Source organism: Sphaerodactylus townsendi, linkage group LG01, assembly GCF_021028975.2.
Source record: "Sphaerodactylus townsendi isolate TG3544 linkage group LG01, MPM_Stown_v2.3, whole genome shotgun sequence".
NCBI lineage: Eukaryota > Metazoa > Chordata > Lepidosauria > Squamata > Sphaerodactylidae > Sphaerodactylus > Sphaerodactylus townsendi.
In genome coordinates, this window is record NC_059425.1 from 13,882,095 (window position 1) to 13,907,103 (window position 25,009).

The following is a 25,009-nucleotide window of genomic DNA, read 5'->3' on the forward strand; positions in this document are numbered from 1 at the left end:
GTTGTTTTAATTTTTATAACTTATGTTGGACACCGCCCTGAACCCTTTGGGGGAGGGTGGTATACAAATTAAAGAAAGAAAGAAAATATAAATAAATAAAATCAATTTTTAAGCTGCCCTGGCAGACATTCAATACACAATCATAAAAATACAACAAGATTTGCAAATTAGAGTCAGCTGATCTTAACCACTACATTATGCCGGTGCAAAAATAGCAAAAATTACACAAATGAAATTCTTAGGCTTGTTTAAGAAAAAAATATTTTGATGAGGGTGTTAGCAAAGAAGCAGCCAGGGGCCCCTTCGTGAGGCCTGGGCATACTTGCTTCCTTCTAGCTGCCATCAACGAGGCCAGAGGGAGGGGAAAGCCGAAGCCAAATACCCCTTCATCAAACCCAAAATCCAATTCAGCAGAGAATCTCCTTACCAAGGAATGATTTTGTATTCGATTTTAGTTTCCCAGTTGTGGTTAGATTTTGATGCCTGTGATTGGTCTCAGCAGACAACTGTTGGTTGAATGCAAGATCGAAACATTAAGAAAGGTAATAACCTTTAAGGCCTTACGCGGCATGGGGCCCCTTGGCACCCATGTGGGACCGCAGAGAGATCACCGCGCCATATGTCCCACGTAGGCCACTCACGCTCTCAGCGGCAGCAGAACTGCTGGTGACCCCCAGCCCGCCGACGATCGCGGCTGGCCTCGGACCTCGGCCAGGGCCTTTACGACTCAGGCCCAGCTGCCTGGTGGAATGCTCTCTACCTCCATCAGTTCGGGCACCTGCGGGACCTTCCAGCGGTGAGGAATTCCACAGGGCCTGCAAAACAAGAGCTATTCCACCGGGCCTTTGGAGAGGCTGGCCGCGGTTTTACTGCCCCCCACTGAAACATCGGAATTAAAACTGATGCTGCCATTCTCCATCCCTTGTTATTTCGGTCGGGCCCACTGTTGATTCCACCTGGGGCCCGCCGTTCCCCCCCCTTTCCTATTTCTATTACTTATTTCTCCCTTTTAGCCTTGGGATCGGGTGCCCGTTTTTACCGTTTTATTGGTTTACTGTTATTGTTTAAATTGTATATGATTGCTGCTGGATTTTAAATGTGTTGATTCATGTTGTTGGAGTTGCTGTCGTAGAACAGCCATGTTGGAAGCCGCCTCGAGCCCCTTGGGGAAGAGGCGGCCTATAAGTTTGAAATATAAATAAATAAATATAAATATAAATAAATCAGCATATCAACTGGGGCATACTCTGCAAACTGAGAAAATTCTGTGCTGTTGTTTTTTTCTGTTTCCAAGACTGGGATTTTCAAAAATGAGGTTATGGAGGGGCAGAGAATTGGATGAGGAGAAAAGAACAGTCTCTCGCACTGAGGGCCAGAAGAAAAAGGGGATGTCTGAGGGGCTGAGGATCCACCCAAAGCCATCCACACACATTTCCTCATGCCACGAAGTCTAGAAAACGCACTTTCCACTTTTTTATTTTCCCCTTTTATTTGTCTGCAAAGGAAACCCCTGCAGGTAGCAGTGAATTCTGGGAAATGACAGAAGGTCTGTGAATCCTACTGATCCTGGTATAATATCCCCAATACTCTTCTGCAGCTGCACAAGATCAGGAATTCTGTGGTGAAAACCAGGAAGCTAGGGTAGTTTGGCGGCTACAGCACAGGGTTAGGGCCACAGACGCTAGGACTCAAGTTCCCGTTCAGCCACAACGGTGACTAGGTGGCTATGTGCCAATCACTAATGATCAGCCGGTCTCTCTCAAAACAATCCCACCTCCCAGACAAGGTGTTTTCCAGAAATTCTGCTCTGCTATTGCCGACTTTCTGACCAACAATATCTTAAAGTCATTTCCTAATCCCCCCTACCCAGGACTACAATTAAAACTTAATTTTGTAACTAGTCAGATTCTCCCAAAGCCGAATTCTGCCAGATTTTGTATTTGCAAAGTACTCAGAACGATCAGCTTCTAGAAGAAGTTTGGATTTCTATCCCCCTTTCTCTCCTTAAAGGGGCTTACAATTTCCTTCCCCCCCCCCCCCACAAACACCCTGTGAGGTGGGTGGGGCTGAGTGAGTTTTGAAGAACTGTGACTAGCCCAAGGTCACCCAGCTGGCATGTGCTGAGAGTACACAAGCTAATCTGGTCCGCTAGATAAGCCTCCACAGCTCAAGTGGCAGAGCAGGGAATCAAACCTGGTTCTCCAGATTAGAGTGCACCTGTTCTTAACCACTACACCATGCTGGCTCTAGTGCAGGAGTCTGCAACCTGTGGCTCTCCAGATCTTCATGGGCTACAATTCCCATCAGCCCCTGCTAGCATGGCCAATTGGGATTTGTAGTTCATGAACATCTGGAGAGCCACAGGTTGCAGGCCCATGCTCCAGTGCCTACAACCCTTCTGTTTCCTTTCCCAAACGGAATGATATGGGTGTTGCCAGTACAAAGCACACGCAGCATCACTCACTTGCTTTGCAGGGCCGGAGTCCTTCTTCTCCTCTGTCATCTTCCCAGGTTTCTGCACCCTCCTGGGCTGCTTTATAGTGGTTTTTATGGCAGGCCGGCAGACATAATTTTCAAGATTCTTAGGGGGTTTTTTAGTCCTCTTAGCCTGCAGACCAATTTTCAGTTTTAAATTTCCCTCTGAAAAGTTTGTTTCCTTCACGGAGAACTGCTGCTGGGAGTCAGAGAGACTCTCATCCTTGCCGATCTCGCCGTTGCTCTCCTCGTGGCACCTCTTCTTCTCTTCCTCCTCCTTAGTGGTACCATCTAGCTCCGACTCTTTTCTGCCTCCCGTCGCACCCGTGGCAACTGCAGAGGGGCTTTTCCCAGAAAACCCTTCAGAACCAGATCCCAGCCCTAACATAGCAGTATTCTGAAGGTCCATCACAGTACGTGCTGTCGCAAAATTTCAAAACACAGCAGGAATGTGGTCCACAGTTTTTAAAAAAAGTCTCCCTAGAATCTTGCAGCCAGCAGCATCTTCTCACTGTAGGAGAAACATAAAAGGAACACAATCAGAATGACTATTCAAACAGCCAGAACAACGGAGGCTCAGGAGTCTCCCTTTTGGAAAGGTGAAATATTGATAAGTAAAACAGGCTTGAAAGTCAGTCCACAAATTACTAACCTGCCTACCCAGGCACACTTATTGTAACTTAAGACATTAAGAAAACCACACCAGTTATTGTTAGTCACCTTTGGTGACTGGACATGTCATTGCATACATAGTTGTAGAAAGAAATGACACAACACCCCAGTCAGATGCCAAAAGTATACACAGTTCCATTTGGGGGGGAGGGAGGGCTAAGAAAATACTTTGTGGTAAAGAGGTGTGGACAGACTGGACCCTTTTACTAGAATCATGAATTGCCATCTGGATTGTTGAATTGTTTGTATTTTCTACATTTCATTGATGTACTTTTGGTTTTAAATGCTGTTATGATAATATTGTTATTATATTATATTATGTTGTTGTATGCTGCCCCGAGCCTGAAAGGGTAGGAACGTCCTATTAAACCAAAGGGCCCTTTTCTGCTCTGGCTTCAGCCATGGGGAACTCTTTAACAGTGGACACCAGGGCCTTATTGGACCTTAAACAGTTCCACAGGGCCTGAAAGGCAGAGATGTTCCACTGGGTGTTTGGTTGAGGCCGCATGTTATCAACCTGATGTCACCTGTTGGCTTACTGACAATGATCCACCAATGCACCATTGACATCTGGTGTTGCCCCTCTCCTTATTCTCTCATACTCAGTTGAATGTTTTCATAGGCTTAGGCTGTGGCTCGCCATCTTGAATTCTGTTGACTGCTGATAATTTTTTAACGTATATACGTATGCCGCCCTGAGTCCGACTTGGGTCGGAATATAATTTAATAAATAAATAGTAGACTGACTGGGGAAGCCCTCAAGGGAAGTTCCATGTGTGTGGAGGAATTGAAACAGGTGTCAATGGAACCAACAAGATACTAGATCCACTGGCACAAAGAGGTGTCTAAAAAAGATGCAGGTTTCTTGTCCTCATGGTTTTAAGAAGGAAAGAAAAATGCCAGCAGAAATCTGAAAAAGGCTTTCATCTTTCAGGGTTTGTGTGCTATTTATGACTACTGGGTTCTTCCGCGTTATTTTACGGGTTTGTGCCTTTGTGTGTCTGACTAAAAATAACACTGACTTTCCTCCTCCTTTCATCTAAAGTTTAATTTTACTAAGCAGCTGTCAATCTCATCCACCAGACCAGCATTTTTTTTTTTTAGTTACGAGCACCGCTGGCAATACAACAACTGCAGTGATATTTTTCAAAGGTTTCCATAGCGGGTGTTTCTTGCTCTGCATTGGGGGCAGTCTTCTTTCCTTCACCCACGCTGGTTCTGCTGCACAAAGCCTCATGGGTGCCCCCTAGTGGTCATTCCCAAAGAATCGTCTCTCACCAAGTGAGCGAAGAGCAACAAGTAAGGCTGAAGAGACTTCATGTCAAGATCCAGGAGCCACAAGTCCATGCTGTTTGCCTCTTCTCCAGCTTAAAAAAACCAAAATCCTCTCACTGCCCCTTTCTTTCTTTTGCCCCATTTGCCCCTCGCACCTTCAGTCTGCGTTTCCTTCCCTACCTGATTCTGCCTCACAAAGTGGAAAGGTATTTTTAATTACCAGATCTGTATGGAGCTGAATGCTTAGTTATTTCTACTCACAGACCACCCTCCTCCCCCTGACAGGCTCAGAGCAGCTTCCAACATAAAATGAGAACAATAAAATCAATAACAAATACGTCACTGCAGTCGATCACAACTCATCCAGGGGACGTTAAAACTCCAACAAGTTAAAACAGTTAGGTTTTCTCTGTGCTCCTCATTCATACCGTGCAGGGGAAACAAACAGATGGAACAAGATAAAGGAAGGGGAAGGCCAGTTGGGTGGAATGTTGTTGCTGATTCAAGCAAAGGCCTGGTGGAACAGCTCTTGTCTTACAGGCCATGCAAAATTCTGCCCGATGGTGCAGAGCCCGGGTCTCATCTGACAAGAGTGCTCTACCAGGCAGGCAGGAAAACGCCCAAGCCCCGGTTAAGGACAGCTGGGCAACTACAAGTCCCTAAAAGCTAGCAACAGATTTCTGAGTCTCAAAGTTGTTAGGGACCTGAGATCGTAGCTCACAGAAAGCTCATAGGAACAAGACAAACAAAATCAGAGAAGGAATTCTCAACGTCAGGCCGCTGTAAAATGCCCACCCCTCCAGTCTCCTATGATGAAATACCGCCTTCAAGTGAACCAGACAAGGAAAGTTTTATACACTGGAAAAGAATTAGGAGATCTTTGCCTCCCAGCGAACACATCAGAAATCTTTCCTGAGTACGCAAGGACAGAAAGGCTAACAGAAAGAAGCAGGAGCAGGCAACAACTCTGGCAGGTTGGTTTGCAAAAGCAGTTCAGGAGTACCGATATAGCATAGTAAGAAGTTTCAGTTTGTGGCCTTGGGCCGTCATCGTGAATCTTGGGTTATTTCCTTCGCAGCTCAAACTGAGAGCTGAAGCTACGTCACGGGAGCCCATCTGTCGTTCAAAACTCTCTCAGCCCCAAGCAACCCCTGGTGTCAACACAGCAGAATCTGACGTCACCTGAAAATATGACTTTTTACCAATCCTGCTTCACAAAACAAGACAAACAGCAGAGGACGTTTGGACCTTTACATTCTGAACTAACCAGGTCACTATAAATTTGCAATCAGGAGTTCTCTGTGTGGGGCCAGTTTCTCCAGAAATACAAACTTGTGGGTAGAACTTTTCCTCCAAAATGCAGTTATCACAAGGAGCAGCTTGCCCAGACAATTCCAATAGGTTTTTCCCCTGGAGGACAGGCAGAAAAGGCAGCTATTGCCGTGTCACCCCAAGTGAAGCAGAGGAGAAATCTCTTTTGCCACTAAAACTTCCTGACAGTAAGGGCTGTTGGACAGTGGAATGCACTACCTTGGAGTGTGGTGGAGTCTCCTTCTTTGGAGGTTTTTAAAGAGAGGCTGGACGGCCATCTGTCAGGAGTGCTTTGAATATGTGTTCCTGCATTGCAGGGGGTCGGACTTGATGGCCCTTAGGATCTCTTCCAACTCCATGATTCTATTATTCTAACACTCAGTCAGGAAAGCGAGCTTTTGATTAATATTGAAGTAACTTTATAACAGGCAGAGTGAAAAGGACACCAATTCATGCTAACAAGGATTGGAAAAGCAGCTCTCCATCCAGTTGTGCCCCTCTGCATCTTACCCACCTTGGGTGGCTTCTGAGATGCTTGGGAAGGAATATAAATGTTCAGAACAGAACATATAAAGGGGAAAAGGATAATATGTAAATATGCAGAACGAATAAGGATAGGAAATAGGATATGTATGCGTAAAGTACTTTCAAGCTGCTGCCAACTTATGACAACCCAGTGGGGTTTTTAAGGCAAGAGACTAACGGAGGTGGTTTGCTACTGCCAGACTTTGTGTAGCAACTCTGGACCTCCTTTTTAACTCCCATCCAATAGTGAGTTAAAAGGCCAGCGTGTGGAACAGAGCACTACACTTGAATAGAGATCAAACCCCTCCTCTGTCATGAAGTCCCTGATTCCCTATCACGTATTTTATAATGTACCAGGACATTGGGAAACCACACACGTAAAGTGCCAGCAAGTCACAGTCAACTTATGGTGACCCCCCAGGACTTTCAGGGCAAGAGATGTTCAAAGTTGGTTTGCCATTGCCTGCCTCCACGAGGGCTGAGAGAGTCCTGAAAGAACTGGGACTGGCCCAAGGTCACCCAGTAGACTTCATCCCTAATTCCTCGCAGGAAAGAGCAAACACACACGCTGTTTAGTTCCACACAGACAGTCATACACAAAAAGCTTGGTTTTCTTGAACAACTCCTCACAGAAAATGAGGCATGCACCTCCAATGCTCTAACATGTGTCAATCCGATTCACTCAGGCAACAATGTCTGTTACGAAGCAGAGAAAGGATGGTCTGAACACCTGTCCCCCAAAACACTTTCACCAGAGACACCACTGACTACAGCTGTACCACGCCCCAAGTCCTCAAGAAGTAATGATCTCTCAGCATTTGCTATCAGAGACATTTAAAAAAAACAGACACTGGGGCAAGTGTTTATTGGACTCGTTCCCACCAAAAGCATGTTTATACATCAAAAAATTGGTCCACAAGATGTGAAAATACAGACAGTGGTCCCGTGAGACCAAATTATAGTTTCACCAAAAGCACGCTACTATGAAAGGCCCAAAGACGGACTAGGTCTCTAGTTCTATAGTGAGGTTGATTCTAAGGAGATGTGAATATGATCAGTCTGGAAAGAAGCCCTGTGAGATGTCTAAAAGAAGAGTAAGCTGCAAGAACAATAAATAAATACTGGGCTTAGCATATACATATGCCAAGTACTGCTTTTACTACTGCAGGGACATTTCTCCAGCATGGAGAGGTGACAAGCTGACAAATTGTGACTGAATTCTGGAAAGTGGAGAGTCCCGTGGCTGTTAAGTAATTCCAGTCCCAAGCACGTGTCACCTTGTAAGTTAATGGATAAAAAGATGAAGAAAAACAAAGAAAAACCTAATAACTGAGAAACACGCAGGTAGCGCAACAGCAAATATTATCGAAGGAATAGAAAAGAGAGCACTTCAGAAACAAATGCAAACCAGGTCGTTGACAGCCTGGAATTAAACAGGATCAGCACATGGATTGAAAAGCCCCTCCACTGGCTGCAAAGAAATTAGAACAGCCAATTAGAACCCATGTATTTATTTCTTATACAGTAGCATGCAAATGAGCAGCGTGTGTCAGGTCTAAATTCTGGCAGAAGTGAGGGGGAGGAAGAGCGCTAGGAAGAATTTATACACAAAAGCAGCTACGTATACCTTGGCTAAGGTTCAGCGGTAGGACTAAGACATTCCAAAACCCACACAGCAAGAAGCTCTGAAGCCCTTCTACTGAGAGATGGCTTTAGGGTCAGTCTGCAAGCCTACCGAATTATGGAAGCAGTTCTGATGGAAATCCCAGACGCCCTCGAAAAGGTTTGTCAAGGATCTCCACTCCCTTGCCTGCAGTTGCAACAGGGTAGCCTAGCTGTCAAGCACCTCTCCCGCCTCCTCAAGAGCCCAGGGCTACCTCAAACAAGACAAATTAGCATGCAAGGCGTATGTAGGCCGTTGGGTGCAACGATTATTTTGCCATGTATACTCAGGCTGGAAAGCATTGATCGTCTGCGGGTTCCCCCAATGCTTGAATATGCGGCAACACACACAAACACACACAAGCGTGTGCACATTTATGAAACAGAAGCCACCCCACTGTATGCTACAAAAGAAATAAAAATGTGGTGGAAGACCTGATATTTTGACATAGCTATTAGTACCAAACGACAGCTCTTTCATGTGCAAACACAAATATAGACGTACAGTTCTGCATCAGAAATTCCATGCTGTTTTCCTACAAGCCCACATCGCATTTCATTCCCTCCTGTTAAAGATTCCAGTTCTGTAATCGGATTTAGGAGGTTAAGGAGGCCACCCCTCCATGCAAGACCACCAGAACTGCCATCTTGATACGCCCACCCCTCCAGCGGGATTCCCCTTCTGCTTTCAACCCAGCCAAGATTCTGCCAAGAACTTACATACAGGCACGTGGGCACCCATTTGTGCGAGCACATCCACAATGGGAACAAACATCTCCCTGGTAGATCCATCCGCTCCCCCTGGCAATTCACCGTGACGCCCTTATCCAAACCTCAAACCTTCATCCCAGAATAGTGTCCCTGATGCAAATCACCACTCTCACCCCCCCCCTCAAAAGGCTGCAAAAATCCTGCACTTGCACCATGCTCAAACGATCTCCCCCCTCACCCTACACCCGCACACACCCCAAATCCCCAAAGCGAGACGTGGGGATCCCTAGAGGTCTGATGCCAACCCTTCCTGATTCCCTGGCATCAGCCTTGCAAGGATTCCCCTCCCCAGTGCCACTCTTGCCCTCGCGTGCATCTGTGAGCGTGGTCGCGAGAGGAAAAACAACAAACCTTCCCCTACAAAGCAAATCCTGCAAGGGATCAATCTCCAAAACGGGTGGAGGGGAGGGGGAAGGCTTCAAGGATTCCACTGTAAGTATACATGTGCGTATGTATGCATAATTATCTGCATACATGTGGCCCACACACACAGGCGCACACACATATATGTATATATATAAACTCACGTATATACACACACACCCTTGCAAAAGGTCGCAGAAAAAGAAACAACCTGCGAGGATTCCCAGCATCTTGCAACCTCCCCTAAGGATTCCCCCTCCGTCCACAGGCCCAACTGTCAGGCGCCCCTCCCACCTCGAGAATCCCCCTTCCTCCTCCCCCGCACGGCCAGGTCTGAGGGGAGGGGGCTCTACCAACGTCCCCCCCCCCCACACACACACGCCCATCTCCCCACAAGCAGGGCAGGCTGTCATGGACCGATATCGCCCTCGCCCCAACCTAGTCCCCCCCACGCCCGCTCGTTCGCTCTCCCGCTCACCGTATCACAACGAGGCCCGGCCCGGGCTCCTCCGCGGCGCCTCATCCTTCCAAGGCCCGGCCACCCGCCCTGCTTGACGGATGGGCGGGCGGGCAAGGCCAAGGCGCTGTTCGGCTGTGGGGGGCGGCGAGCCGGGGAAGGGTGTGTGCGCGCGTGAGGTGGGGGGTGAACGGGAAGGCGCGGCGGGCGCCCTCCCCTCGGCGTTGCGCTGAAGGCGGCAGCGGATCCAAAATGGCGGCGGAAGCGGCGGCAGCGACGACGGCGGCGGCGGCGCCCCCTCCCTCCGCGCGAGCGCCTCGGGCTCCGCCCCCCCTCTCGCTCGCGCGCCTTGGCCACGCCCACCCTCTCCCTCCAGCCGCCTTCACTCGGCTCGGCCACGCCCACCCTCCGTCGCACATAACATCCACACACGCACACGTCCAACGCCTTCTCCCCCACAGCGCGCTCTTCCTTCTGTCACTCACTTTCTTTAGCTCCACCCCTTTCTCTCCCACAGTAGTTCGACCTTCGCCTGTTTTTCTTGCAGGGGACGGGGTGGCGCGTGCGTGGGGGAGTGCGCGCGCAGCCCAGACGGCCTGCCCGTCCAACCAACGCGCTCTGGGCGGGGGGGGGGGTGAGCGTGCCCGTGCGCGCGGAGGGATGAAGTGTGACCCTTCGTGGCATCCGTATCTCTTACAGGATGACCTCATCGCAACCTACTTTTTCTCCTTCCCCCTGGCCGCGAAGAAATAAATATGGCGGCGCCCATGAACGAAAAAGAGTGAGTGTTGCTGAGGTGAGTTTTGAAAGAGGGAGGCGGTTTGGCTGTCCGAGAAGGCGAATTTTTTGTTTCTTTTTTCCACTCATACGATTTGTTTATATTGCTGGTAAGTTTCGGAGTCGCTTTTTTTAAACTTCTCTTTTTCTCCCCCCGAGACTCTTTCTTTTCCTACCCCGTTGGAGTGTCATCTTCCCTCACCCCCGGACTGCCTTTCTTAGTGCAGTGTTTTAAACCAGATTCCCCGAAACACATATATAAATTAGTCATTGGAGCTCCCTGTGGTATCACGCACTGGCGAGGGCTGTAATCCTGGACCTTACTTCCGAGAAGGCGCGGACAGACTGCATTGTGACAATTTGAACCGCGAGTCGGGAGGCTTCCCTGCTTCGAATGACTCGTCTCTGCTGTCAAGTAGCCTTCCTCTGGATACAAAAAAAGAGTTAATCCTGCTGGTGTACCTTGCAGGACTGTTGTGGAGGTTGTGACCAGTTAACATGTGCTCTAAACACTCTGAGTCCTAGATGTGAGTCCACTAATACTTAAGAGCTCAACACAATTTTTGGAGTATGGTCTTTTGATTGTCAAAGCTCCCATATTCGATGGAAGGAGTTTGTATTGTTGAAGACCAGAAAACCCATGACAGCCTGGGAAAGCCACAACAGCCAGGAGCTTTGATTCTTCAAAGGTCGTATACTAAAAGCCTTGATGGTCTCCCAGGTGGTCATATCCAGATGTTCTTTTTGCTGACGAACATGACAGTCCTCTGAAGCAGAAACAGAGGTGTCTTACACAAAGCACAGCAAAGTACATAAAGCATACAGATAACGTTCAACACAACTATATGGGAAGAACCTGAAACATCGAATATGGTCAAAAGAGAGCATATGCAAAGTAGCTAGCCAATTTATTTAATAAAGTAGGTGCAAACAATTGAAGAGTCTTCCCAAGCTTCTTATGGGTAAATCCTTATAATATATTCCAAGGCATATCATAAAGTTCCTGCTTTGCCAAGCTTTGTTCACTCCAAAAAAGTTCACTCCAAAAAAGAACTCGTGTCCTATTGTGGGATTCTTATAGTAAGCATGAATCAGTTGTCAGCCTTCAATACGTTTCCATCCAATATAAGAACCATGTGTCCTAGGTACATCATGTAATTTGCTGGGAACAAGTCTTGTATCATTTCTGATCCTGTTATTTTGTCTTTTATGATATTGTAAGATTTACCATACATACTAGTGTATAAACCGACTTTTTTAGCACATGGCTTATACTCGAGTGAGGATTTTAACTCTTGGGGTTTCGCTTGGTTGCTGATTGAGCTAAGGTTTTTGTACTTTTTAAAGTCATTGTTGATACCATATTGTTTTTGTTGAACCTCTTTTCCTTGTACAAAGCTAGTTAGTATAGGTTAAATGTTCAAAACATTTAACCTATTGATGCCTCAATTAATGTAATTTTATTGGTATCTACTTTTATTTTTGAAATTTACCAGTAGCTGCTGCATTTCGCACCCTAGGCTTATACTCGAGTCAATAAGTTTTCCAAGTTTTTTGTGGTAAAATTAGGTGCCTCGGCTTATATTCGGGTCAACTTATACTCGAGTATATATGGTAATATAAACTTCAGCACTGCATTAATTTTATAGCACAGTTTACTGTATACCTATGGACTTGGTATAGTATGTTTTTTTCTTGTTTTTTTTCCCATTTGAAGTCCACTACACTTTTTTCTTTTTTTTTCCTGATATCCTCTGAAAGTACCTTTTTTTGAATGCTGTGAAGCCCTGGTCTTCAGCCAGTCAGCGTTGGTCGTGCAGCCCTATTTGTTGTACTGTTGTGTCCTATAGAGCAACCTTTTTCTGCTAAGGTAAAGAGCAAAAGCATAATGCCTTGCCTTGTTCCTCAGTATGCTACACCTCTTAGGCACATTTTGTGCTTCTTCTCTGTTGTCTGCTGTCCATGGTCCTGGCTTTGACACGGTAGGCCACGATTCTGGTTCTGGCTCCTCTTGTCATGTGATCATGATGCCACATGCTTGCAGCTCGGTGGCCTCCATATTGGTTGTGTAATAGGAGCAGAGCTAATTCAAATAGAAACTTATGTCCCTGAAATAACAGTGTTTTAGTTTGACTGGTAGCTATAATAGCATTTTGTTTTGTAGAGAACATGATGCATTCTTCAGTGGCTAATATATGTTCACGTTTACTGTTTATGTTGCTAATATATTTGTGCTACCCTGAGGGAAGGTTTATCCATATTCCATTTTGGCAATAATTTAATTACATTTAAATCCTATTTTCAAGCCAGATCGGTTTTCTGAGTAGCTTATAATTAAAATCCATTACGATACAAATAACGGCAAATGTTATTCAAGCACCAAGGAATGCTGTTCTGCTCAGCACGGAAATAGGTTTTCAGCTTTTTCAAGGAAATATTTAGCTTCCCCATCCATCAGACATCTGCAAATTTTATAAGAGAGTCCCCTCCCAACCTTTTTCCATGGCAGAGGCAGACTGGCCACTTAACTTACAGGGAAATTTTCTGGTGGGCCACTGCCCTAGAAGGCTGCTTGTAGCCAGAAGCAAGCATAACTGAGCTCTGGCAACTTTGTCAAAATCTTAGAGGCCTCTTGACTCAGACTTTTCATCAGCCTCAGTAATTGGTGTCAGTTCACCAGTGGTCCAGTTTTCTGAAAGAAGATACCCATGGTTTGCACTGCTGAGCTGGGTAACCACTGCAGTGCTGGCCTGTAGCACCACAGGGGCCATTCAGCTGGGCTTTTCCAAGGGCCTTGTGCATTTCCCAGTCTACCCCTCCTTCTTGGAATTCAGATTAGTGTACAAAACTCTTGACTTTCTCTTTCGTCCTCACTTCAACCCTGTGGCAGAGAGAACGTGAGAGAGAATGACTGCTCTAGTGATCTTAATGGTATCCTTAGTCCTAATCTAGTACTCTGCCACTGACAATTTAATAGTAATACTTTACAGCTGAATGGGAGACTGACTCATGTCTTCCATCCTTGGTATTTTGTGGGTTTGGTGTGTTAGCAAATACCATCTCTAATTCCAGGCATGGTGTCAACATTTGTTCACATTGAATTCCAGAATCTTTTGTAAATGTGATAGGATTCCCTGGATATCAGGGGAAAGGTTTGCTTTGCTATGAATTTGTTAGCTTGGCTTGTTTGTGAAACAGTCTTCATTTTAAACTTCCATATACTATATACTTTTTTCCAAAGTGGAGGGGGAATCCTAGCTATTCGATTAGTTGCATATGGTACTTTTCAAGTATATCAGCTAAAAGCATATCCTTTACAGTACTGTTCTTGCACGTTAATTCAGTAGCAAGAAGAAGAGTTTGGATTTATATCTCCCCCGCCTTTCTCTCCTGTAAGGGGACACAAAGGGGCTTACAATCTCCTTTCCCTCCCCCTCCCCCCACAACAAACATCCTGTGAGGTGGGTGGGGCTGAGAGAGCACAGAAGAACTGTGACTAGCCCAAGGTCACCCAGCTGGCATGTGTTGGAGTGCACAGGCTAATCTAGTTCCCCAGATAAGCCTCCACAGCTCAAGTGGCAGAGTGGGGAATCAAACCCTGTTCTCCAGATTAGAGTGCACCGGCTCTTAACCACTACACCACACTGGCTACACCACCAAGGGCACATGAAGATGTTTTTCACAGAAGCCCCACTACTGTAGGTCTGGGTCGCCTGTTGTGTTAGCAAAGCTGTTGACATTTGAATATAAATATCTACATGGAGACTTTCCTGCTTGACTTTCCTGCTTGAGCAGCGAGGTTTAAACAGGTATGGGAAAACATACAGGGTTGGTTTCTGTAAATTATGATCATGAATGGGACTAGTTTTGTGGAATCAATCTTCCCTTATTCTTGCATTCTCTGAAAAGCATGTCAAAAGAGCAATGGTGTTTCTCTGTTAAGAATATTCTCAATTTTTAAATCCGCATTGTAATGTATATGTTGTATCATCTGCTATACGAGAGCCAGCATGGTGTAGTGGTTAAGAGCAGGTGGATTCTAATCTGGAAAACTGGACCTGAGTGGCAGAGGCTTATCTGGTGAACCAGATGTATTTCCGCTCTCCTACATTCCTGCTGGGTGACCTTGGGCTAGTCGCAGTTCTCTGGGAACACTCTCAGCCCCACCTACCTCACAAGCTGTCTGTTGTGGGAAGAAGAAGAAGAGTTTGGATTTATATCCCCCCTTTCTCTCCTGCAGGAGACTCAAAGGGGTTTACAATCTCCTTGCCCTTCCCCCCTCACAACAAACACCCTGTGAGGTAGGTGAGGCTGAGAGAGCTCCAAGATGCTGTGACTAGCCCAAGGTCACCCAGCTGGCATGTGTGGGAGTGTACAGGCTAATCTGAATTCCCCAGATAAGCCTCCACAGCTCAGGCGGCAGAGCTGGGAATCCAACCCAGTTCCTCCAGATTAGATACACGAGCTCTTAACCTCCTACACCACTGCTGCTCTGCCTAAAGGTAAAGGAGCATATAAACTACCTTGAGTCTCCTCACAGGAGAGAAAAGTGGGATATAAATCCAAACTCTTCTTCGATTTAATCCTTGCTCTGTTTGGGTATTTTAGGACTCAGTGAATTAGCGAATCAAGCTCCTCCTGTATGATATTGATCCAGAAACAACTGAATTGGTGGTGGAATTTTCAGTGGTAACAATATGATTCAAATAAATTTCAACTATGAAGAATCAATACAGTCCTCAGGACTTTTAACTGGTTAAAATGACGATCTATATTTTAGTCTGTTGATGAAAGGAACCACAACCAACCTTTTATTTCTTTTATACTCATAATGCCAATTACGGCATAGGAAGCATTTAAATGAAAGACTAATTTGGTTCAGATATTTCTTATTCTTTTAACCAGTGGCCTGGGCTCAGGCCTATTGATGCTCTTTGTTTGTTCTGGATCAACCAGACTAGAAATGTAAAATTTGGGGGAAAATTAAAATGTATGCAATACTTACTTTCCTTTCAAGCCTTAACTACTTCTACTCATTGAATATCATGACATGCATTGTTTAAAATGCGGTTGGTAAGCAGAATTATACAAGTTGGCATATTTACGGTCTTTGAAAGAAAAAGTTGCAAGTATGTCCAATGCTCAAGAACGTTGCAACTGCTGCATCCTGTGCTTGTGTGCGTATCTTTAATTTTTGCCACCCAAGAGGTAAGAAAAACTAAACATTGAAGGTAGAAAACATTTTAGCATAAAAGGTTTTGTAAGTGGAATAAATAAATTTCAGAAAGCTTTTTACTATTTTGAATGGAAATGGTAGTATATTTTTATATGGGTTATTCAGGTGTGAGTTATGTTTAAATTTCCTTTTTGACAAAGCTGACCAAACTTCTGTCCATTTTATTCACTTAGGAAGAGTCCTGAAGATATTGACAAAGTCATTGTTCATACGATCTGTCTATAGACACTGTTAACCAAAGGCTGTTTGGGATCTACTGTAATTTTGAGGTTGGTATTCTGCTTGAAAACTATGTATCGGATTTGTCTTGTATGAGGAGCAAGCTGTTTATTTGGGGGGCTGGTTTTAATTTTTGCTCTATGGATTGATAAGCAGGAGAGGAGAAGGAGTTTGGATTTATGCCCCACCTTTCTCTCCTGTAAGGAGACTTAAAGGGGCCTACAAACTCCTTACCTCCTTGCCCTTGCTCCTTGCAGCAGTGGCGTAGGAGGTTAAGAGCTCGTGTATCTAATCTGGAGGAACCGGGTTTGATTCCCCGCTCTGCCGCCTGAGCTGTGGAGGCTTATCTGGGGAATTCAGATTAGCCTGTACACTCCCACACACGCCAGCTGGGTGACCTTGGGCTAGTCACAGCTTCTCGGAGCTCTCTCAGCCCCACCCACCTCACAGGGTGTTTGTTGTGAGGGGGGAAGGGCAAGGAGATTGTCAGCCCCTTTGAGTCTCCTTACGGGAGAGAAAGGGGGGATATAAATCCAAACTCTTCTTCTTCTTCTTTATTTTTGGGACTGGTTTTAATTTTTGCTCTATGGATTGATAAGCAGGAGAGGAGAAGGAGTGTGGATTTATGCCCCACCTTTCTCTCCTGTAAGGAGACTTAAAGGGGCTTACAAACTCTTTTCCTTTCCTCTCCCCACAACAGACACTTTGTGAGGCAGGTGGGACTGAGAGAGTTCTGAGAGAACTGTGACTGGCCCAAGGTCATCCAGCAGGCTTCATTTGTTGGAGCCAGGAAACAAATCCATTCACCAGATAAGAGTCCGCCACTCAGGTGGAGGAGTGGGGGATCAGACACTGACCTCCAAATTAGAGTCCACTTGCTCTTAACTATGACTCCATGCTCTCTCTGCTTTTAGCACATAGAGCAGTGTTTCCCAACGTTTTCGATGTCGCAGTACCCTTGACCTCGCTCTTCATATCTCAGGGTACCCTTGAGGTTTGTTAGATTTTTTTTGCATTTTTTAGGGATTTTTCCATTTTTGGCCTGTAGGTGGGGGGCGTGGCAAGCAGGGGGAGGGGAGGGAAAGCAGCGTTGACAGCCACGTTGTTTGTTTGCCTACATTCGGCGTGGATTGGGGGGATTTAAAGGGAGAGTTCCCTTTAAATCTACCCCCCCCCCAATCCACGCCGAATTTAGGCAAATAAAACAATGCTGTTTTTCAATGTTGTTTAAAGGGAACCCATGAGGCTTCCAACCCCAACCCCTTCAAAATCCATTTGATTCTGGTGTGGGAGGGCAGGTGGTAGCATTGTCAGGGTACCCCTGAGACGTGCTCATGGCACCCCAAGGTACCACGGAACCCTGGTTGGGAATCTCTGACCTAGAGTATATTCAATTCATGATTAAGTTCATGGTTACACAGAAGCAATAGTGGCATCTATCTTTTTTTAAAAAATGGGACTATACAAACAAATGTTTCTGGGAAGCTCTCTCTTTCTTTACATTTCATGTTAGGATTAGAGGATGATCAGAAAATGCCTGCTAATTCAGAGTTTTGTGGGGGGAATACCTAAAGAAACCTATGCTAACACAAATTTGGTCTCCCCTCACTTGAAAGACAGAATGGGGAGAATTCCCCCAAAGTTTATGGAATGAAATGACTCAACAACCTCTAGATTCTTTTGGCACATTAAGGATTTAACAGACTTCTGATGGCCTTAATGTGGCCTTAGCCACCCAATCCGGGGGGGGGGGGGTTTGACTCCTGGATGCGATGTGAGCCTCTGTTGCAAGATTTGCCTTTTTCAGGGCACTTTTCATGCCATAGGGGTAAAAACAGTGCCAGCCAGCAGGCACTGTATGTGCTCCCACAGCGCAGCTGTGCTCCATCAGCACAAAGTGGGACGGGCCACAGCATCCTCAGGAGTGGAGGCGACTTTAATCAGCTTCTTCTCTCAGTCTTTCAAGATGGGAAAGTCACAGCCAGGACTTGGGTGGCATAACTCCATTAAGCCCTATGGAGGACTTTCTAAGTGACTGGGTCTTTTTTCTTTTTCACTGCACCCCCATGCTACCTAAAAGTCCTGTGGTGGTTGCGCAGTGGCAGAGCATCCCAGCTGTGGTATCCTCTGGTTTGGACTGTAAAAGACCCAGCAGGATGTAGTGGCTAGGGCAGTGATTGCCAACCAGGGTTCCGTGGTACCCTGGGGTGCCATGAACATGTTCCAGGGGTTCCTCAGCAATGCTACCGGTCCCCCTCACTTTTGTGGTGGCTCCCACCAGCATCAGCAAGGATATGGAGCTGGCCCAGGAGGCAGGACCTGCCACAAGGTCAGCAGCCACCCCCCCCCCCCCCCCCGTGCTTCACCCTGGGAAGGGAAGGTGGGGGGTGACAAGCAGGGGAACTGGGAGGGGAAGGTGGGGGGGAGGATGGCAGGGGTACCATGAGATATTAAGAGTGAGGTCAAGGGTACTGTGACGTTGAAAAGGTTGGAAAACATTGGGCTAGGCCACAGTGGTGGCGAACCTTTGGCACTCCAGATGTTATGGACTACAATTCCCATCAGCCCCTGCCAGCATGGCCAATTAGCCATGCTGGCAGGGGGGCTGAACAAGAAATTGTAGTCCATAACTATCTAAAGGAGTATAAGGTTCTACTCTAATGGGGCTAGGGTGTTGGACTAGGTAGGATATGAAGAACCCTGGTTCAGTTTCCCACTCATGCCATGGAAGTTTGCTGGGGGACGTTGGGCCAACCATACACTCTCAGCCTCAACCCTGGATAGTGTTTGGATTGGAGACCCCAAGGAACGCTAGGGGCGTGATGCAGAGGCAGACAATGACAAACCACCTCTGAGTGTCTCTGGCCTTGAAAACCACAGGGGGGCACCACAAGCCATCTGCAACTTGACAGCAAAAAAAATAAGTGACCTTAGCTTCCATGGCCACTAAAGCTTGTGGGGCAACAGATCTGTTGGTCTCCGAGGTACCACAAGACTCCTTGTTGATTTTGGTGCATCCAGGCTGAAACTTAATTGCTGCAAAACTGACTCTTTTTTAATTGGTCTAGTTTGCAGCTGGCATAATTGCAGATGAGCCAGACAGATGTGTGTAGGATGAATCTCTTGGTGGCTAAAGCCAGCACGTTGAAACCACCATATTCCGAGGCAGCCTGTCTCTGAAAAGCAGATACTCGAGACAAACAGCTGAACGGGGGTTTCCCATGATCAGAAGTGGAACACTAGTCCAAAGTTGGCCTTCAATCTCAGCAAGCCAGATCTTAGTAAGTTCTTTGCTGGCTGCCTTGGGGTTATTCAAAGAGGTGTGCATTGTTGAATTTTAAAAAATATAAATGCATGAAACAAATGAGAAAGATCTTCTGTTTTTGTTGACAGGGAATATGCTACGGAATCTGAAGAGACTTCTTCGCCGGAGTCACAATGTGAGTATCTCCTTTCATTCATGGTTCCTCTCCCTCAGTTCTGCACACATACCAGTTGAGCCCGGGGCACATACTAGTATCTCAGCTGAGCACACCTCCAGTTCCCCAAGCCTCTCATCTGTAGCAAAACAGGAAGACTCACTTTTCCAGGCCAATGGCTTAACTATATGTTTCAAATGTCTAATGAGGAGTAAAGATTCTCACACAATCAGCTCCACCTTATGGACTTCTGGATTCCAGGCGTACCTTAAGTTCTGCCATGTGATTATTTGTTTGCTTTGGGGAACTTGGCTGAGCTGTTGGATGCTTAAAGAGCTGGTTCATTTTGCTTGCTAGCAGTTTGGCTCCTGGGATTTTTAGATTGGGAGGTATGCTTATTTCTAGACTGTTTTAGTCCACCTGGGGCCCAGGACCATTACCTATGATTTCCCCAGCTTCCCAGCAGCAAATATGCTCAAGAGTGTGGAAGGTCCCGTTTTAATTCCTGGAATCCCTAATGAAAAGATTTCGAGATGAGATGATGATTTGCCCCTGGCTACCATCTGAGTTCAAGGCAGTGATGCAATAGAACAACCATAAGTGTAAAGAATTACTTTGGTCCTTTTATTTCTTGCCCTAGTTTTGCTCCGTGAAACAAAGCCTTTTGTAGGGGCCCTATGAAACTGCCTGGCAGTGAGTCAGAGCATTGGTTCATCTAGTGCAGAGGTCTGCAACCTGCGGCTCTCCAGATGTTCATGGACTACAATTCCCATCAGCCCCTGCCAGCATGGCCAATTGGCTGATGGGATTTGTAGTCCATGAACATCATAAGAACATAAGAACAAGCCACCTGGATCAGACCAGAGTCCATCTCTCCAGGTCTCAGATCTGCTACTAAGCAGTGGGCTCCACCAGGAATTGCCTGTGGGAGCTCACATGCAGGATGTGAAAGCAATGGCCTTCTGCAGCTGTTAAGCACGATCACCTGAGTCTGTTCAAGCATTTTGCAATCTCAGATCAGAGAGGATCACAGATTGGTAGCCATAAAGTTCCCATTCTCCTCCATCATCAATCTGTCCAAGTCCCTTTTAAAGCTATCCAGGTTAGTGGCCATCACCACCTCCTGTGGCAGCATATTCCAAACACCCATCACACATTGCGTGAAGAAGTGTTTCCCTTTTGATAGTCTCAATTCTTCCTGCCAGCATTTTCAATGAATGCCCCCTGGTTCTAGTATTGTGAGAAAGAGAGAAAAATTTATCTCTGTCAACATTTTCTACCCCATGCATAATTTTATAGACTTCAATCCTTATCCCCCCTCAACCGTCTCTCCTCTCCAAACTAAAGAGTCCCAGACGCTGCAGCCTTTCCTCATAGGGAAGGTGCTCCAGTCCCTCAATCATCCTTGTTGCCCTTCTCTGCACTTTTTCTATCTCCTCAATATCCTTTTTGAGATCTGGAGAGCCGCAGGTTACAGCACCCGATCTAGTGCAGCATCCTCTTTTCTGACTGGCAGCAGAAATTACGGCATCTGCTGAGCTGCCCAACAGCTATGCCGCAGCAGTCCCAAGTGGCAAGAACATCAACAAGTGCTTCCGTGGCCAATTGATCCACAGGCCCCTGGCCTTTTTGAGCCCTGCTTTCTCATTTGGAATTCTGACATGGCATGGTGGACGCCCCAACGACAGAATGGCTGCCACAGAATGGCTGCTGCTGGAGGCGGAGCTGACCACAAAATGGTTGCCACAACTTAACCTCAGTATCACAGTGAAGATCCTTGTGCTGTGACGGCAGCTGCTGCCCAAGCAACATTTTTTTAAAATCTGCAATTGGCTACTGCCAGTAGCCAGTTGGAAGCCTTGCTGGGCAGAAACCCTATTTGGCCTCACCCACATCCTGAAAACTTGGTGAGCTCCAGAAAAGGTGTTGGCAGGCACCATGGTGCCCCTGGGGCCACACTGGGGAACCCCGACCTAACCCCTCGATAGAACCTCAGCAGAGCATATGTGGAGGAACCTGAAGATTTAGCCACCTACAGCCAGCAATGTAGGATGGAGGAGGTTCGGAGGATATGGGTTTATACACCCTTCTAAGTGGAGACACACTGTACTGGGAGAGTCAGTCTAGGGTCAAGAAGGCAAGACGCAGTGCAAATCGGCAGCATACATGAACATTTCAGACCCATATATGAGCATAGAGAGCCAGTGTAGTGAATTGGCTAAAAGCAGGTGGACTCGAAGCTGGAGAACTAGGTTTGATTCCCCAGTCCTCCACATGAGCAGCAGACTCTTACCTTGTGAACCGGATTTGTTTCCGCACTCCTACGTTCCTGTTGGGTGACCTTGGGCTAGTCACAGTTATCCTAGAACTCTCCTGGCCCCACTTACAAGAGGAGAGGAAGGGAAAAGGAGCAGTGGTGGAATCCAAAAATTTTAGTAACAGGTTCCCATGGTGGTGGGATTCAAACTGTGGCCAGCGTGAAGCTAGTGGGGCTAGGGCTGGGGAGACACGCGGCCAGGCAATGGCCGGGCATTCCAGGGAGTGGGAGCATTCTCTGGGTGGGAGCTGTGGCAAGGACAGCAGCTTAACCTTTCGCCCGGGTCCTTATGGAGTGGGAAACGAGAGTCTTGCACGCAGGGGGCACAGGCTGCCAATGCACTGAGTGCACCTCCTGCTAGGGACTGCTTCCAGTTCTGGCGCTACTGCTGAGGAGGGGGGGCTGTAACCAAGGGCAAAAATCACAGGGCAAAATCACCAATTAGGTAGCCCTCCTCTGCAATACATACAAATAATTAGTAACCTACTCTCAGGAACCTGTGAGAACCTGCTGGATCCCACCTCTGAAAAGGAGCTTGTAAGCCACCTTGAGTCTCCTTACAGGAGAGAAAGGTGGGGTATACATCCACATTCTTCTTCTTCTTCTTTCTATATGAAGCTGCCTTCTATTGAGTCAGACTGCATCAAATAATTGTCTACTCTGACTGACAGCAACTCTCTGGGGTCTCAGACATGGGAAGGGCTTTTATATCACCTTCTGTGAGATCCTTTAGCTGGAGATGCCAGGGATTGAACCTAGAACCTTCTGGGTGCCAAGCAGATTCTCTGCCAGCGAGTCACAGCCCCTTCCCAAGTCAAGGGGGCAGGGCTTTGACACACTCATCCCCACACAGTGCAAAGCAGATACTCTGCAACTCAGTTGTTGCCTCCTCCCAGCATCATTTGGAGGGTGGGGGATTTTTCCCTCCCCCGGAGGAGGAGTAGCCCCTCGGAAGGGCTTGAAGAAACTGTTGTTTCTTGCTAGCTGAGCTGCTGTTTTTCCTCTCTAGTTAGAACCTGCCTGCTTTCTTCAGGCCAGTCCCAGGACCTGGCAAAGTACTGCTGTGATCCAGGATGCTCCGCTTGCTCCAGAGAAGCCCAGAGCGATCTTCCGTACCAACGAGAGCGACCCAGTAAGTTACCATTACGGAGCCACGCAAACAAAATTTAGAACAAGTGCCCAAAGTATGAGGTGCTGGCTTGGTAAATGACAGGGGTTGACGGTCCGCAGCTTGCATGACCTTGGAGAAGAGAGAATTAACAAGCGGTGTAGTGGTTAAAAGTGCTTAAAAGCAGATGGATTCTAGTCTGGAGAATCGGGTTTGATTCCCCATTGCTCCACCTGAGTGACAGAGGCTTATCTGGTGAACCAGATGTGTTTCCGCACTCCTGCATTCCTGCTGGGTGACCTTGGGCTAGTCACAGTTCTTTGGAACTCTCTCAGCCTCACCTATTATTTATTTATTTATTTTATTATACTTCTATACCACCCTTCCCCGAAGGGCTCAGGGCGGTGTCCATCAATTATATAAAAACAATTAAAATCCATTTCACATTCATCCCAGTTAAAACCATATATAAATTATAAAAATTCAGATGGTGATTAATAACAGACCTACCTCACAAGGTGTCTGTTGTGGGGAGATGAAGGGAAAGGAGCTTGTAAGCCACCTTGATTCTCCTTACAGAAGAAAGGTGGGATATAAATCCAAACTCTTCTTCTTCTTCTTTGAAGTGCCAGGTATAAGCTGTTCCTGAATCCGATTTTGTACATCTTTCTGGCAGTTTGATCTAAAAGTAGCTTTTGTTCATTTCTTTGGGTGGTTTTTTCCTTTACAGAACATCGGCCCCACCACTCTCTTTCCTGTCAAGGTAGACTCTTAGATGGACTGCTACAATGCAGTTTCCATGAGCTCACCCTTGGAGGCTGTTCACAAGCTGCCAGCTGACTCAGAAGGCTGCCGCCTTGTTAGTGACCAAAAATGAACATAGAGAAAATGTGCCATGCCGTGTTCCTTGCTAAAGAGCATAATGTTGGTTGTCGAAGTTGGTTTCGGCAACATCTTGTGATGCTTTTAAAGCTTTAAATAGTTGAAAGATGTTTAGCTGAAGCACTGTTTATAAATGGTTTTAATAACTGTTTACTGAAATTGTGTAGACAAGTCCTGCTGTGAATTCCCTGAATACAGAACATGCATGCAGTTGCTGCTCACATGAAACCCTTATCAGGGATACACGCTCCTTCTTTTATCCACTCCCCCGGCTCCTCTTCCCATCCATGCTCATTGCTCCCTGTGTTCAGAAGATAACCCTGAGTCCAGGAGGGGCTGTTGCTGAGTGATAAATCCAAACTCTTCATCGTCTTCTTCTTCTAGAGCCAGCGTGGTATAGTGGTTAAGAGCAGGTGCACTCTAATCTGGTGAACCAGGTTTGATTCCCCATTCTGCCACTTGAGCTGTGGAGGCTTATCTGGGGAACCAAATTAGCTTGTGCACTCCCACACATGCCAGCTGGGTGACCTTGGACTAGCCACATTTCTTCGGAGCTCTCTCAGCCCCACCCACCTCACAGAGGGGGAGGGAAAGGAGATTGTAAGCCCCTTTGAGTCTCCTTACAGGAGAGAAAGCGGGGGTATATAAATCAAAACTCTCTTCTTCTTTTCCTAACTTTTTTACCTTCCAGATCCCAGTCCACGTTGTGCCCCTCATGGCCGAAGCCACCAGGGGGCTGGGAAAGAATGCAATCTGGACGACTGATTCTAATCGCATGGGGCTTGGAAAATCACACACCCCAAGGCCCCCCGCCCCTTCCATGGCTGCCTCATCGGCGACTTCCCCCACTTACTTTTAGGAATGGAACTTCCAGAGAAGCCTGCCCTGCTGCTTGCCTTGGTTTTGTAGGAACTACATTTCCTAGGAGAAACCTGGAGAAATGTAGTTCCCATCAGAAACGAACTGCCACTGGGGCAACGCAGGCAGGCTTCTTCGGCCTGTTCCTTTCCTAAAAGTAAGTGGAATGGGGTGCCTTGGGAGGGGGTGCCGAGTGGGCACCGTGAGGGGGACAAAAAAGCCAGAGTGTGCACCGGACGCACTCTGGCCTAGCTACGCCTCTGCTATGCCCACTTCCCCCACATGCACCAGCCGTGAAACAATTTTAAAAGTCAAGAAACCTGCAGGGTTGGAGCCTTTGGACTTATCCCACTAATGTTGGCATTGCTCCCTCATGCATTAAGGGAGGAAGAGTTGTTGCTGGTAGTAGAATGGATCCGTAGAATTGATCCAACCTATATCCAAATAACTTGGGAGAGCAGTATGGTCTTCCCCTGCCTAAGCAAACTCCCAGAGATTTTAATGATGCGTGGAGAGGGTGAAGTTTAAAGCCATGTGATGTCACGTCTGGGTTCCACTCTAGGAGCTCCCCATAAACTCTATCACGAAGACTGTAAAGACAAGCGGAAATTTCTACAGTGGTTCTGCAGAGGTCAATACCCCCACCATCTCTATTTTCTCAAGTGTGGGAGATTGGGAAGCC

The 25,009-nt window shown here is 46.8% G+C and overlaps 2 protein-coding genes across 6 annotated transcripts in view; one reads left to right on the top strand and one right to left on the bottom strand.

The window, feature by feature from the left end:
• The window catches only part of ASH1L (ASH1 like histone lysine methyltransferase), a 99,300-nt gene extending 89,352 nt beyond the window's left edge, over positions 1 to 9,948 (bottom strand). Inside the window, 2 exon segments of the mRNA XM_048511349.1 lie at positions 2,465 to 2,986; positions 9,533 to 9,948. Coding sequence (XP_048367306.1) covers positions 2,465 to 2,884 — 420 coding nt within the window. The 5' untranslated portion in view covers positions 2,885 to 2,986; positions 9,533 to 9,948.
• Positions 9,949 to 10,152: 204 nt separating this feature from the next.
• Positions 10,153 to 25,009, top strand: part of DAP3 (death associated protein 3) — a 40,371-nt gene continuing 25,514 nt past the window's right edge. The window contains exons 1-5 of one of the 5 annotated variants that reach the window (XM_048511309.1): positions 10,153 to 10,307; positions 15,698 to 15,793; positions 18,812 to 19,024; positions 19,137 to 19,183; positions 22,489 to 22,611. In XM_048511309.1, the coding sequence (XP_048367266.1) occupies positions 19,142 to 19,183; positions 22,489 to 22,611 (165 nt within the window). In that variant the 5' untranslated portion in view covers positions 10,153 to 10,307; positions 15,698 to 15,793; positions 18,812 to 19,024; positions 19,137 to 19,141. Of the gene's footprint in view, positions 10,399 to 15,697; positions 15,794 to 18,811; positions 19,025 to 19,136; positions 19,184 to 22,488; positions 22,612 to 25,009 lie in introns of all 5 variants that reach the window. The other 4 variants (XM_048511317.1, XM_048511280.1, XM_048511298.1 and 1 more) reach the window with 4 other exon arrangements.